This window comes from Triturus cristatus, chromosome 3_1 (genome assembly GCF_964204655.1).
Source record: "Triturus cristatus chromosome 3_1, aTriCri1.1, whole genome shotgun sequence".
NCBI classification, from domain to species: Eukaryota; Metazoa; Chordata; class Amphibia; order Caudata; family Salamandridae; genus Triturus; species Triturus cristatus.
The window spans coordinates 504,608,735-504,622,051 of NC_140583.1; the positions used below are offsets into that span (position 1 = coordinate 504,608,735).

A 13,317-nucleotide genomic window follows, 5' to 3' on the forward strand; every position below is an offset into this window, starting at 1 on the left:
CCAGTTCACTGTCCTGATACGGAGGCGAATTCTGATAGTGTAGCCTAGACTGACATACACGACCGCCCAACATCCCTGAGGTATATCAATAGGTCGCCTGTATACAGCGAGACCGCATGCGTGCCATCTCCCAATGGTTCTTGGGTACCGCGTAGTGCCTCAGCCAATGGCTCCACAGCCAGTGCAAACCACAGTGGAGAGTGGGCATCCCTGCCTTGTGCTGCGTTCAATAGGGAACTGATCCAATAGGTAATGACCCATCTTAATTCTGGCTACCAGGCGCATGTACAGTAGGTTAACAAGGCTCAGGAACACGTCTCTTAAGTTGTATTTTTACAGCACTGCGAATAGGAACCTCCATTCCAAGGTGCTGAACGCCCTCTCCAAGTCTAAAACTAGGCACCCGTCATGTGCCCAGCTGTCCTTGGAATAATGCGCCACTCGGAGGAACCAGCATAGGTTTAGTGACGTGCTGCAGGCTGGCACGAAATCGTTCCGATTCTTGTCTACTAGCTGTGGCACCAGTGTGGCCAGCCTAGTCGCTAAGATTTTAGCGAATACTATATAATCTGTGTTGAGCAGCACTAGTGGTCGATATGACCCGATCAGCTCCGCGTCTGTTAGGTTTGGGAAGGAATACCAATAGGGATTTACGAAGTGTTTGCGGCAGTGTTCCCATTTCCTGTGCGTTCTGGTACACTGCGAGGAGCCGCAGCGCCAAAATTGGTTTATAAGCTTTGTGGTATTCGTCTGGGTAGGTGTCCGGTCCAGGTGCCTTGCCTGTGGCCAACGAGCGTATTGCGTCTTGGACCTTCTGCAGTGCGATTGCCTCGTTCAGCTCGTCCCCCTGAACCGTTGTGATTTGTTGTAGGGCCAAAGGAGTCTATATTGGGTGACGTCACGCGGTTCGATGACTGATACATACTGGTGTAATGAACGTTCTGTGGATATCTTGTTGCATGGTAAGCATCTGCCAAGACGCTGACTGCAGTCGCAATACCGTTTTCCATGTGCATTCCTACCTAATCATTTGCACTAGCTATCTACCGGCCCTGTCCGCCGCTGTGTGGGTGCGCGTGGCGTGTGACGCGTAGTTCAAGCAACGCAGTCGTTCTAATACTTCAGCATGCTGTTTACGCCGCTCTTCTATATCTGGCGGCACAAAAATGCCCCGCGCTAGTTGTGCCTCAAGCCGGGTCAGGTCATCTTCAATGTGTTTAATTTCGCTATCTAGCTGTCTTCCGATAAACCAGGTCAACCCCATGCATTGTCTCCCGATTAATGCCTTATGTTCAAAAGTGTATCGCTGCATCTATTACCGCTCTGTATGGGGGGGGCCGGGGGGGGGATGGGTGGTCCTCTAGTGCTAAAGGTTGCAACCGCCAGATATGGCCGATAGGACCCTCAATCTCTCCCTGCAGTGACAGTATGTGTGGGTTGTGGTCTGAATGAGTTTTGCCAAGATAATCCGCACTAAGGCATTTTGTTAACAGTGACATACTTGCTGCAAAGCAATCAATGCGGACATGTAGGCCATGTGGGTGTGATTAGTAGGAGTATAGGCGTGCCTGTGGATTGAGTGCCCCCCACACATCTACCAAATCTCAGCAGCACAGCCACTCGCCCAAATGTCTCGCGTTGTATGTTGCTACAGTTTACGGTAGTGGTGGGAACGTTCGGTCTAGTGTTGTATCTAATACCGAGTTGAAGTCACCCCCAATAACCAGGGAACTTCACTCCAGCGCGAGAGGGGGTCTTTCAGTGGGCGCCAGAAACTGCCCTGTTCCGTGTTGGGGGCATATATGAAGCCTAGCACAACGAGGTGCCCGTTGAGGTGACATTTTGTGAGTACATATCTGCCGTGTGTGTATTTTGACCTCTTCCGATTCAAACTGGGTGCCTGGTGGAATCCAAATCTTTTCCCCCCCTAGCGTAGGCAGAGTATCCTGTGGCCAGTATTTGGCGTTTCCATCTCTGTTGCAATCTGCGAATTTCTGGCTGTGAGATGTGCATTTCTTGTAGGAACGCTACGTGTGCTGTGTGGCGCTTAAGGTACGCATATATTTCATACCTACGGGCTGGTATATGGATTCCCCGGACATTCCAGGTCACTACATTTGTGGGGGGATGTAACTTGATTAGACGACAGTGCGACGCATGGCAGGTTCATTAAACGATTAGATAGGTGGCAACACAGAAAGTATTGTGAGTTTACAAGATGCAACTGCGAGCTCCATAGGTAGGTGAGTATTAACATTAACCAAGGGTGTGAATAAAAACTTTGTGTGACATAACTGGGGAAGAGCAGAGAGGCAACATGCATCTGCTCAAACAACTAAACACCATATGACAACTCACAGCTGCAAGGTGAATTCTGTTAAGGGTTGGTGTATGGTGTAGCTACGCAAGGTACAGTTCTCCCTATGTATCAGAGCACCACTAATAGCTATCCTGGCCATTATATATGTATGGTAGCATGCAAAACCTTTGTGTTAGTTTGCCAACAGTGTTGTGAAACACGCATATGCGTGCTTCCTATACTTTAGTAAAGAGCAATGTTCATGAGTATTGGTTAGCCCCCTAGCAGGCATGGTAACTGAGTGAGTACTTGCGTGCAGAGTTCCACTCTCCTTGATTCGAGGCCCACACTCTGTCAGATCATGTCATAAGCAGTCTGTGGGGTGACAGCGGGTAGCTGCGGTTCGTCCATTCATGGGGATGACAAGCGACTGGGCATCAACGGCTCAAGGGGGCTCAGAGCTGTCTCCCTGATACGTTGTGGTCCCAATCCTTTCTGCCACTTGTATGGCATCCAGTCGTTCCACTCTTCGCTGCTCAGGGTCAGGAGCCACGGAGGGCTCACAGGGCTCACTTGTGCTGCAAAGGCCTCCATGTCTACCCAGATGATGATTTCCATTTCCTGGGGGCGTCCACCGCAGGAGTTCTCAGCCACGACAGCAGAGCAGACTCCTCCAATCAGTCCCAGACCTCAGGCGAATCAAAGAAACGGGTCACACCTTTCGCCACACCCCTTAGCTTAGCTGGAAACAGGGAGTAGTAGAGTTCCAGGTCAAGGAGATACTAGTGTAGGTGCTCCTGCGGCAATGTACCTGCACCGTGTAGTCTGGGAATACCATGATTGGGCTACCGCCAACCTTAAGGTCTGTTAGTTTGCGGGTCTCCCGCAGCACCACAACCCTATCCCTGTAGTTGAGGAGCCTGAATAGGAAGCAGAGCGGTCAGACACCTGGGGAGGTCTGTTTGCCGGTACCCTGTGTGCCCTCTCAACCACAAAATGTGCAGAAAGAGCTCCGGGCGGCAGGATGTCAGGTAGCAAACGCTCGACATTCTTCTGGGCGGAGTCCCTTCTGACCTTCTGGAAGGCTTACCACTCTGAAATTATTGCGGCGTGAGAGCCCTTGATCATCTTCAGCTCTGGCTTACAGAGAGTGCATACGGTCCAGCAGATCTTGTAAGGCCGCAGTGTAACTATGGGTTATGGGCTTCAGTTCTGGTAGTGATTGTTCCTGCAGTGGACTCTCGGTCAGGTTATGGTGGCCAGCCCGCAACAGGGTGAAGTCCGAGGTGACCGTGTCTATTTGAGACTCCAAGGAGGTCCATGTCTGGTCTAAAGTGGCTCCAATTTTCTCTACTGCAGCTAACACCGAGTCAAGTGTAGCAGAGTGCTGTGTGCGGCTCGCCGTGTCACTTCCCCATCTGTTCGCCCCAGACTCCGAGCTGCCGGAGCGCACGCCAGTTTGCTGGGTATTCATACGTAATCAGCCCATTGCCAGCTGGTTCACTGAAGGTATACACTATGCACAGCTGGGGTCACACCAGCAACGTCGTGCGTGTCAGTTAGGAGACCGGCTTGCTAGCGAGGACTGGACGCTCTAGTAGCGGTGATCTTCCCCAGTCAGGACTTTCATGGGCGTTCTGCGCTGTAGGTATGAGAGGCAATGGGGTGTCCACAGCAAGGTTATGAGTGCTTCCTGCTTGACCGCACCGTTAAGGACCAGGTGCTTGCCGCTGGGTCCTTTGCGATTACCTGTATGCGTCTCTTAACTGAGCACCACTCAGGTCAACGCCTCCTCCGGGACACTGTGCCAGCGGGCTCTACCATGTTCTAAACAGCAGTGCAATTATCTGGGGCGTTCCTTCAGCATCTGTCCCAACGCCAGCGGCGTCCAGCATCCGCAGGATAGACTGAGTGTGCAGTGAAATAACTGACAGGTTTCGCAGGTGTCTTAAAGTGATGGCAATTTGGCCGCAGTACCCTACACAATAACACCAGTATTCTGCGGTGTTTTATTGAGGCCCAGCTAGGTGCAGGTGTCTCTCCAGGGCCCAGCCGGGTCCGTGTTGGCCCACAGTGTCCACTGTGTTAGCTCTCCCTCATTGAATTGTCATGCCGCACAGAGTTTCCCATGCACAGGAGAAGATTTAGGGCCGAGGAGTTTAGTGCTTCTTCATGCAGCCTCTCACCGGACGGTGCTGGTGCAGGCCGGGTCCAGGCAGCAGCGCTTCTGCCCTTCTGAGCGCTCCTCCTTCCTTTAGGGAGCGTGCTCTGCAGATGATTTCAGGCCCCCCTCCCAGTGGAGGGACCAACCTCAGGCTTGAAGCAGGTGTGCACTGTCATTGGTTTCTCCTCTCGGCCTAGTCCTCGGCTGCACAGTCAGGCTTCAAATCACTTCTGACTCGGCTGCAGTCACGGCTGTCGCTGCTGGCAACGATTCAATATAATCTGCGCTCGCCTTCGTGAACCTCCGTTCTGGCACTGGGTGCCATTTACGAGCCCACCAAAACCCCCACTCACAGGTGATGCCGTCCGGTGCGAGGCTCCGTTGATCCAGGGCGCAGCCCCCTTCCCAATGCTGTGGGCCGTTCGCTGGGTCCGGCAGTCGCCTTCAGGGCTCCAGTCCGCAGTGCGACGGGTACTTGTGGGTGCGCTCTACCTAACCTTAGGGAGCGCGCTCACTGTGTTCAGCTCCCGACCGGTATGCGGCGCTGCTCCAGTCCAGCAGCGGCCACAATCGTTACTGCCAAGCGTGCATTAGCGCTCCACACCAAGCAGCCTTAAACTACACTGCCTGCCAGTAGGGATGACATGAGTCTCCTACACTTTAGTCCTTTGGCTCGGGTAACCTTTCCTATACACTGAGTCATATGCGTATGATTGATTGGCTCGGCGGTTTTTTGTGTGAGATGCAAAGTTCTCGGACACCCTACACGGGTAGGAGTAGCGCTATCTGACTAATTAAATGCATCTTAGAGTGTGGTTATGGAAACTTGGTCAACTGTTAAAGGGGGCTAGTGAGTGAATCTGTGGTGGAGGCGGCATTGGGGGGGCGCCAACAACATTCTTGCACAGGGCACCACCATCGCCGTTCCGCAAGAGCTCTACAACGCTTTTAGGGGCGTGCTGAATTACATTAATCATAACCAGCGCTATACAAACCAAATTATTTCCGGCAACTAAGCATCATTTTCTAGGGATACCCAATGAAACTTGTTTATCGGGCAGAAAATGACAGACTTCAAACTTTACGTACTGTAACTTATGCTTTCCATGCACAACTAGCTAGTGCATGGCCCATTACTAGATGCTGGAGAGGACTAGGCCCGAAGTCTCAGCGCCTTATCAATATGCAGTGATTCTGGAAAAATCACTTAATCTCCCCGTGCCTACTAAGAAAGGAGTGTGTCCCTGGTGTAGCGTTATTTGGTGCGCAGGTAAAGCGCGCAACCACTCGATACCTTACGGGTCATGCAGCACTACCATAAACTGCAAATTTAACTTGAAGGCCGTTTCATTCCTGAAAGCCGTGAACCAGATGCCACCATCACTGAAGTAGGCCTGGCTGATGGTGATTAAGATAGTCACATGAGATCAAATATTGGTTAAATATTTGGATTCGGAATACTGATTTATTATGGTGAGTTCTACGCTTAGGCCAAGAGATGCTGCGGCCTTATTTTTAAGCCGTGCTATTCGGAACCAGCCGGTGTAATGTTTTCTTCAACTCACAGTCATAGTGGCAGCTTAGTCCATACAGGAAAGCCAGCAGCCTGAGAACAGCTGGGTAAGGTTTCCCTCAAATCAGTCATAGTGGCAGCTTGGTGTATATAGGAAAGTCAGCAGCCTGTGCTGTGTTGAGGCAATTTGTAGGCCTAGGTTTGTGTGTCATACATAACATCTTGAAGGTATTTCGTGAGTTCCACCCTTAAGTTACCTATAGCACAGCAACACCGGTATAACAAGGACTGTAGACAATCCTATTGACCCCTTTCCAGCAGCAATAAAGTCCGAAAGGTAGCTTCTATTCAACAAGCGAGGCAATTGGATATGCTGTCCCAGTGGAGAGCAAGAAAAGATTGGGATGGACAGCGGGACTAGTATAAGACTCTACCGTCCTATTTAATGGAATTTAATTTGCAAGTAGAAAGGCTAAAACTTAGGAAGTGCCTAATTCACCTATGCCTTGTTACCAATGCCATATTTCCCAGCCTGAGAAACAGATTTAGGTGCTGCTCTTCCCGCTCAGCCTTTCTTGGAGCCAGGGAGTTGGGAAACATTCACAAATTTGGGTCCTCGAGCGGAGAGATGTATTCTTCGGCAGCTCAGTCAGTCATATAAAGGCGTCCGATTAGCAGTGGCGTTAAAAATGTTTTGCCCAGCCGAGAAATCATGCAATCCTCGCAGTAGCAGCAGCAACTCAGGAACCATGACGCTATCAATACATCACCTTTGTAGATAGAGTGGAAATTAAAACCTTCGTGCTAGGATATGAAGGGAAGCGATGGATTGAGGAATTCAGCTATGGTTCAGTTCTGGCTCCATATGCAGGTGCTAGATCTTCCCATAATTACGTTAGGATGACCTGCTGTGGCATCGCTCTGAAGGTTAGGAACACCAGTCACGTCTAAGCTTACGGCAGTGGGGCCCAAAGACATCCTTTGTTCGTCTGCCCTGGGCTTCTGAGTAATGTTGCAAATTAATGCCGTCTTTTACGGGTTACAGAACAGGACCCCTAATTTAGCCCATTATAAGCTGGCTCGCAGGGGCAGGGCACATATAACAGCAAAGGGAGGAAGGGGGGGCTCTGGCAGCGACGGTAGCCTCCCCAGAGCTGTGGCGGAGTTACAGGGCGATCTGGAGGCAGACGGGTACAGTAAGGGTACCTCTGCGACAGGCGGTACAGTAAGGGTACCCCTGTCCGGCACAGTAAGGGTGCCCGAGCCAAGGTCCACGAGCCGAAGGGGGTTCTGGGAAGACCGCGACGGCGCACCGTTAGTCCTTCGGGCGGTTGGGGGGCCTGACCAACCGGGGGTGTGCCACAACACGCTCCGCCCCTGTCAGAAGGGGCGGGAGTAGGAGACAGATCACGTGACCCAGTGGATGATCTGAAAATAAATATGTGCCGCACTGCCGGGCATCGACCCACCGTGCGTGCTGGCTCACCAGGCGGGCGGAGCAGCGAGGGGCTGCTTGCCCTGGATCGCCCGTAAGATAACCCATTTATCGTCATACTTATGTTGTATGAAATAAACCTGCAGCAGTTCTTCACCCACAATGAAAGTGTCAGTGTAATCCTTGGGTGACGTCTGTGCATGCGTTTTGAATGAAGCGGATGACGGTGTGGTCACTATGAGGAATGGTCAGAGGTGCCGAGAGTTGAACTGAAGAACCAGGGTCGAATCCCCACGTCGGCTCATCATCCTGTGATTCTGGACAACTCCCTTAACCAGGGAGTTTGGCCCATGGACGTTCAAGTGCTTTACATGACAAAAGCTTACATGTGGCTATTGTTAAATTTCTGGCTCACAGCCACGCCCCTAACTACCCACCCAGTCTAATTAGTGAGTACCGGCTCTTCTAATTTCCATTTAAAGCACTGACTATACTGCTTCTGGGCAAAGACGACACCGGCAGTAGCCGCAGGCGATTTTCAGGCCACCCCTCTGCTTTTTGGGCATGGATGGCTCAGGGGGCCGGATATTTTCAGGATAACCAAGGGAATGGGGACGGAGCTCTAGCTGCTCTCGTCTGCCATGTTGGCTTGTTGGCCACGCCCCCCCTTTAAGGCTCATGACTTGACAGTGAAAACTACTCTGGCCACTCAGTTTCTCCATGAAGTACTCAGGAATGTTGATAGAACGCTTCAAGCCTAGATCAGTGAAGCGTTTGACATAATTCTGGACTGTGATGGAGGTTCAAGAGACCAGTGCACTAGGAGCGCCTCGCCAAGACTGAAGTCACTAATATTTCTCAAAGTTAGTTTGTCAGCAAAGATCTCTAGGGACCAGAAAGACCATAGGAAAAACATGGGCAAATACCCTGTGCGAGAAAATTCTGCATCTCTGGACATTCATTTGGTGGCGAAGTGGCATTTAAAGTTCCCTGCAGTTGCAAACAAACGCGATCAGTGCCCCACATCTCATTAAAGTCAGGTCCAGCTGAACAGAGTCAGGCTACCATTCATGGCAGCATTCATCATGCTTGCTCTATCAGCCCATGTGTCTACAGTGCTGGCACGTATTTTACAGTTAAAATGATATCGCATATTAGCAAGTGTCAAAGGACTTGAGCCCTCTTTAACACAAGATTTCAGACCACCCTGCTCTCCAAAACGGATATCGGTCAGGTTGTCTGTTCTCACCAACACCTCGGTTTTTCGATCCTGTTAAGGAGGCCTTCAGAGCCTATGTGACAGACCTGAGCTCAGACGTTTATGTTCAGGTTCAAGAGTCTGACCGCTGAGTGTGTTCTTGTGGATGGACTCCACATCCATTCACCGAGAAGCCCTTTCTACCATGGGACGGAGGGTCTTCAGAAACCATATTTTAACCCTTTTAAATTAAACCGTCGATTCCACACCACACTGAAGCATCTTTCCTTCTAAATGACAAGAAAGTGCCTATCCCATAGTCTTGCGAATTACCAATGGTGATTCCGCTCCTTCTGAATGTGTCTCATAATTAGACGGCATTCAAGGACCAACATAATGCAGGAAGACAATGAGTCCATAAGAGACTATGCATCGGCCTTTGCCAAGCCTAGAAGTCAGAAACCTCTCAGGCGAATGGTAGTTGAGGCTTGCGGTGCAAATCCAAGCCCATAGGAAGAACTCCTCAGTGCTGGGTGTGATGGTAGATCTTTTTACTCCGGTAGATATCCTCCCAGAGCACAAGATGTAGTAAAGAGTCAACTACTACATGGGCTTGGGATTCAGAAAGGAGGGTCCAAAAGTAGTCTGAAGTCCAATCATGTAATGGTTTTAATTAACTGTACAATAAACATATTACTTACTTACAATCATGAAGACACTCCTCGTCACAGAAGGTGGGCCACCACCAGTGCCATACATTTGGTGGAGACATGGGGTCTACTGGAGGCTGGATGACGAGGCTCTGAAGTGGTAGTGCTGTCCATCTACAATGAAGTGGAGATACCTTTTGTATCGCAGATGATTTTTATATGGAAGTAGGTGTATTCCAAGGCAACGGAAGCTAGAAGGTTGATGGACAATAAAAAGGACAATGGAAGCCCCTTGTTAATGGACTGCGGGCAGTCTTGATGGATCACAATTCTGAAATCACTTTTTGTGGTGTGCTTGGTTAGAGCTAGGATGGGTGGGCCACCATTCCCCAGACTAAGAAAATGTCTAACAGAATCCCTTTGAGGCTCCAGTAATTGCTCCACTGCACTTTTGATGAGGAGCTTTAGAATGTCCTCTCAAAAGGAATTAAGATGGGAGTGGTAATCCCTCTTTCGAGGTCATGGTGGAGGTTTTGCAACAAATTCTATGCACGGTCTGCCAGTCAATGCCCAAAAAACAGCAGTGTGTGGTGATGTGCTGGGAAGTCAGGTCTCCTACAGGAAAATGTGTGTAGGAAGTCAGCAAGTTAGTCAAGTAGATTTCACATAATCAGAGCCTCTACTGGAGAGACCCTCTGCTTCGATTGAAACTTTGCACTAGTTTACCGCAACAGGTTATTGTAATGGGCGTAGAAGACAGTACCAATAGAAGCCCTGTATTCAGTATGGGCATAAATTGCTGGATAAGAATCAGTCAATTATGCCATTGCACTGGTGTTAAATTACTTCTAAAAGAGGTCGTTAACCTGTGGTCTGCCATGGTGGTTTGACTAAACTGTAAATTGATGGCAGATCCTTCTATGCTCCTGCCCCTGGGTGCTTTGCCTCATTTTCAACAGCAAAGCAATTATTTAAAGTTTTGCAGTAAGACATCCTCTAAAAGTGGCCATCCGCTGTATTTAAAGTGCCACTGACCTAAATCCACTCCTAATACCGTGAAAGGGACATCTGCCACTTTGGAAGATATCCCACATCCGCCCACCTCTAAATAAAATCAAAGTTTTTTTATCAAAAAGGGAAAAACACAGGTCCTGAACCATAAAAGGTTGGGAGTGAGCACGGCAACAAAAACTACGCCCGTAAGTCCAGCACTGTATACAGAGGGACCTCTCATGTCCTGGTATCACGGGTCCATCATTCAGTTAGGTAGCTCCTTCCACTAGCCTCTTTAGTTTTTTGTTTTTTTTATAGAGGCTGATGTATAAACTAGTTAACTGTTCTAGTTCAACAACAACTTTTACCCTTTGAAGGAAGATGTGATAACACTTCTACAGTATTTTTAATCAAACCTTCCCATTCAGAGTTCAAAAGTACCAGAATGACAAGGAGTTGCATGCACTGCTAGCTTTTTAGAGTGATATCAAAGGAATGTAATCTCTGAACGGCTGTCTGTCAAACTATCATTTCAAAACCATAGTACCTTAATATCATGTGCAAAATAAGGAGGTAAAAAATACCAATAGGGTAAGTCTATATAGGTAAGTATTTGCTTACTTTGCTGAAATCCACCTCTAGGTGCTTTGAGGATATGCAGATCTTCAAAGAACATAGAATGCTCGTAAGATTAGTAAATCTATACTTGCCTATATACACTTATCTTCATGAAATGTTGGTTCTCGATATCTTGCCCACAATACTAGGATACAAAGATATTCTTGAAACTATATCCAGATGAAACACATTAAGTACAGTAGTGGAATAAAATAAAAAACCTACCATCATAGAAAGGCAGAAAGGTTTGCATCTGCTCCTGGGTATAGTAGCAGCGTTTCCAGTAGAACTTCAATATTTCTCGAATTTCGCGTATAATAGGACATAGTTTTGCCTTTTCAAGCTTCTCTAATCGTTGCACTTCAGCTACCAGCTGGAAGAGGATGAAATGTAACAACTTCTCAGAAATAAATCAAGTACATTACTTAACAACCAAATAACTCAATTACATTTTAAGCACTTGGAAAACAAAAACTGACAATCAGAAAAGGATTCCAAACACAGGAATAACAAACACTAAATTAATGACAATCTCAGTCGCAAGACCAGGTGAGAATGTGGTTTCTTCAGACTTTCAGTCCTCATAGATGCAGCTGCCTCGTCCTAACCCCCAGAACAATATTTTGTCGTTTGGCAGTCCTAGGCAAATTTAACACCAGAGCTTACACCTCACAAAACTCAGTCTACAAGTTAGAGGGACATCGTTCAATGCAGGTTATATTATTTAGGCACAAATACAGATGTGGTTATATGAATATATATTTATATGTGCAAACACGTTACATATTTATTGGGGGGGGGGGGGATACAGAATATAATAGTGTAATCTGATCCTATAGTGCCATAAAGTGATTGGGGTAACAAAGCACAAGGTCAAAGGCCGAGTAGATTGTAAAGGTCTCCATAAGCCTCACGATAGCAATACAGCACCGTATCACTAATGCTACCTCACTGCGCATGGGAGGTTATTACTAATGCTACCTCGCTGCGCATGTGAGGTTATCACTAATGCTACCTCGCTGCGCATGTGAGGTTAGATAATATTTTGAGCCAGTTAGTTTGAAGGTTTTTTTTTTTTCCCCAAACAGGGAACTGGTTCTAGAGAACACTAGGTGAAATACTAAACTGCACTGCCTGGTTGTTTGTGGTATAAAGACTGGATACCAGAGGCCAACCAACACCAAGATACTTCCCAAGAAAGGGTAATCGGTTAGATTTCATGTGCCATTTCATGTAACAAGACTGCAGGCTTTAACAGTGAAAACCCAATCAACCCCTAAAGGCCTACTGTCCTTAACATGTGTTACATGGTAAATAAATCACTCCCATTGCATTTATCATAACTTTTCAAAATAAACAATTCGGTCTATAACTTATTATTGGCTTGCCATTATAACCAACTCACACCTATGTTAGGCATAAGCTTCACCCCAAGCCATCCTTCAGTTACACCGAAATACAATTACCAAGTACAAATTAAATTGGTATAGCAACATGAATCCCTTCTAGTGGAGCCCGATTAGGATTGCCACAGTGCAAATCTTACACCCCCCCATGGTGTGTCACCAACATCAAAAACCTTGCCTACTGCAGTAATCCGAAAGATGCAGAGTAACAAATACCTTTCTACAGCCTTCAGAACGATGCAATATCAATCTATCCTTAAGGCTATTGCCTGTAACATATGTTTTTTACAGAAAGTAAGTCAGGTCTTTTTGCTTTGACAAAACGTTTCATTATAGAGAGACCACACCCAATGACTCCGATATAACTTCCATGTGAAATCGATAATGCCACCAGCCTCTACCACTGGTTTGACACTATAACCAACAGAGGACTACTGAAGTGCACATCAAATAGATACCAACCCGCATGCCTATGATTATCAAATCACAACTATTGACAAAATTACTGTTGGCAAAACTATATAAAACACTCCTGAATAGGGCCTAACAAAAATGAAAGTGATAATCTCCCCAGGGTTGGTCAGTGTTGACCAAGACCAAAACCACTGCTGACTATAGAAATCTGAAATAGCATACAACAAAACACCCGTCTACAACTTCTGACATTATGTGATCGCAATCCACTGCTACAAGCTTACTGGCTTTAACAAATGCTTCTCACAGTTAGTAAGCCAGGCTACTTCGTCATAACATTTCATAATAAATGGACCAGACATATGGAAGCTGGCGCAATATTTCCAATTCACCAATAAGCCTATAATAAGGTTATTAATGGCCTGTACTGTACTGAACGCAAGCTTTCCAGCAAGGCATCCAGAGAGTCCTAAAATTCCAAATGTATTAAAAAAAAATACAGTTGGCAAAGCAAAATTCTATCTTTAACAACGATTCTCATGGTGCAAATTTTCTATACCTTCTGTTAGAGGGGTTAACAAATACCAAAACTCTTGCCTATTACCGCAATCTGTGAGATGCCTTGTG

The 13,317-nt window shown here is 47.5% G+C and overlaps 1 protein-coding gene across 1 annotated transcript in view; it reads right to left on the reverse strand.

The window, feature by feature from the left end:
• The window catches only part of LOC146860487 (protein regulator of cytokinesis 1-like), a 527,922-nt gene that overhangs the window by 332,531 nt on the left and 182,074 nt on the right, over positions 1–13,317 (reverse strand). Inside the window, exon 7 of the mRNA XM_085644388.1 lies at positions 11,096–11,243. Within this exon, the coding sequence (XP_085500514.1) occupies positions 11,096–11,243 (148 nt within the window). The remainder of the gene's footprint in view (positions 1–11,095; positions 11,244–13,317) is intronic.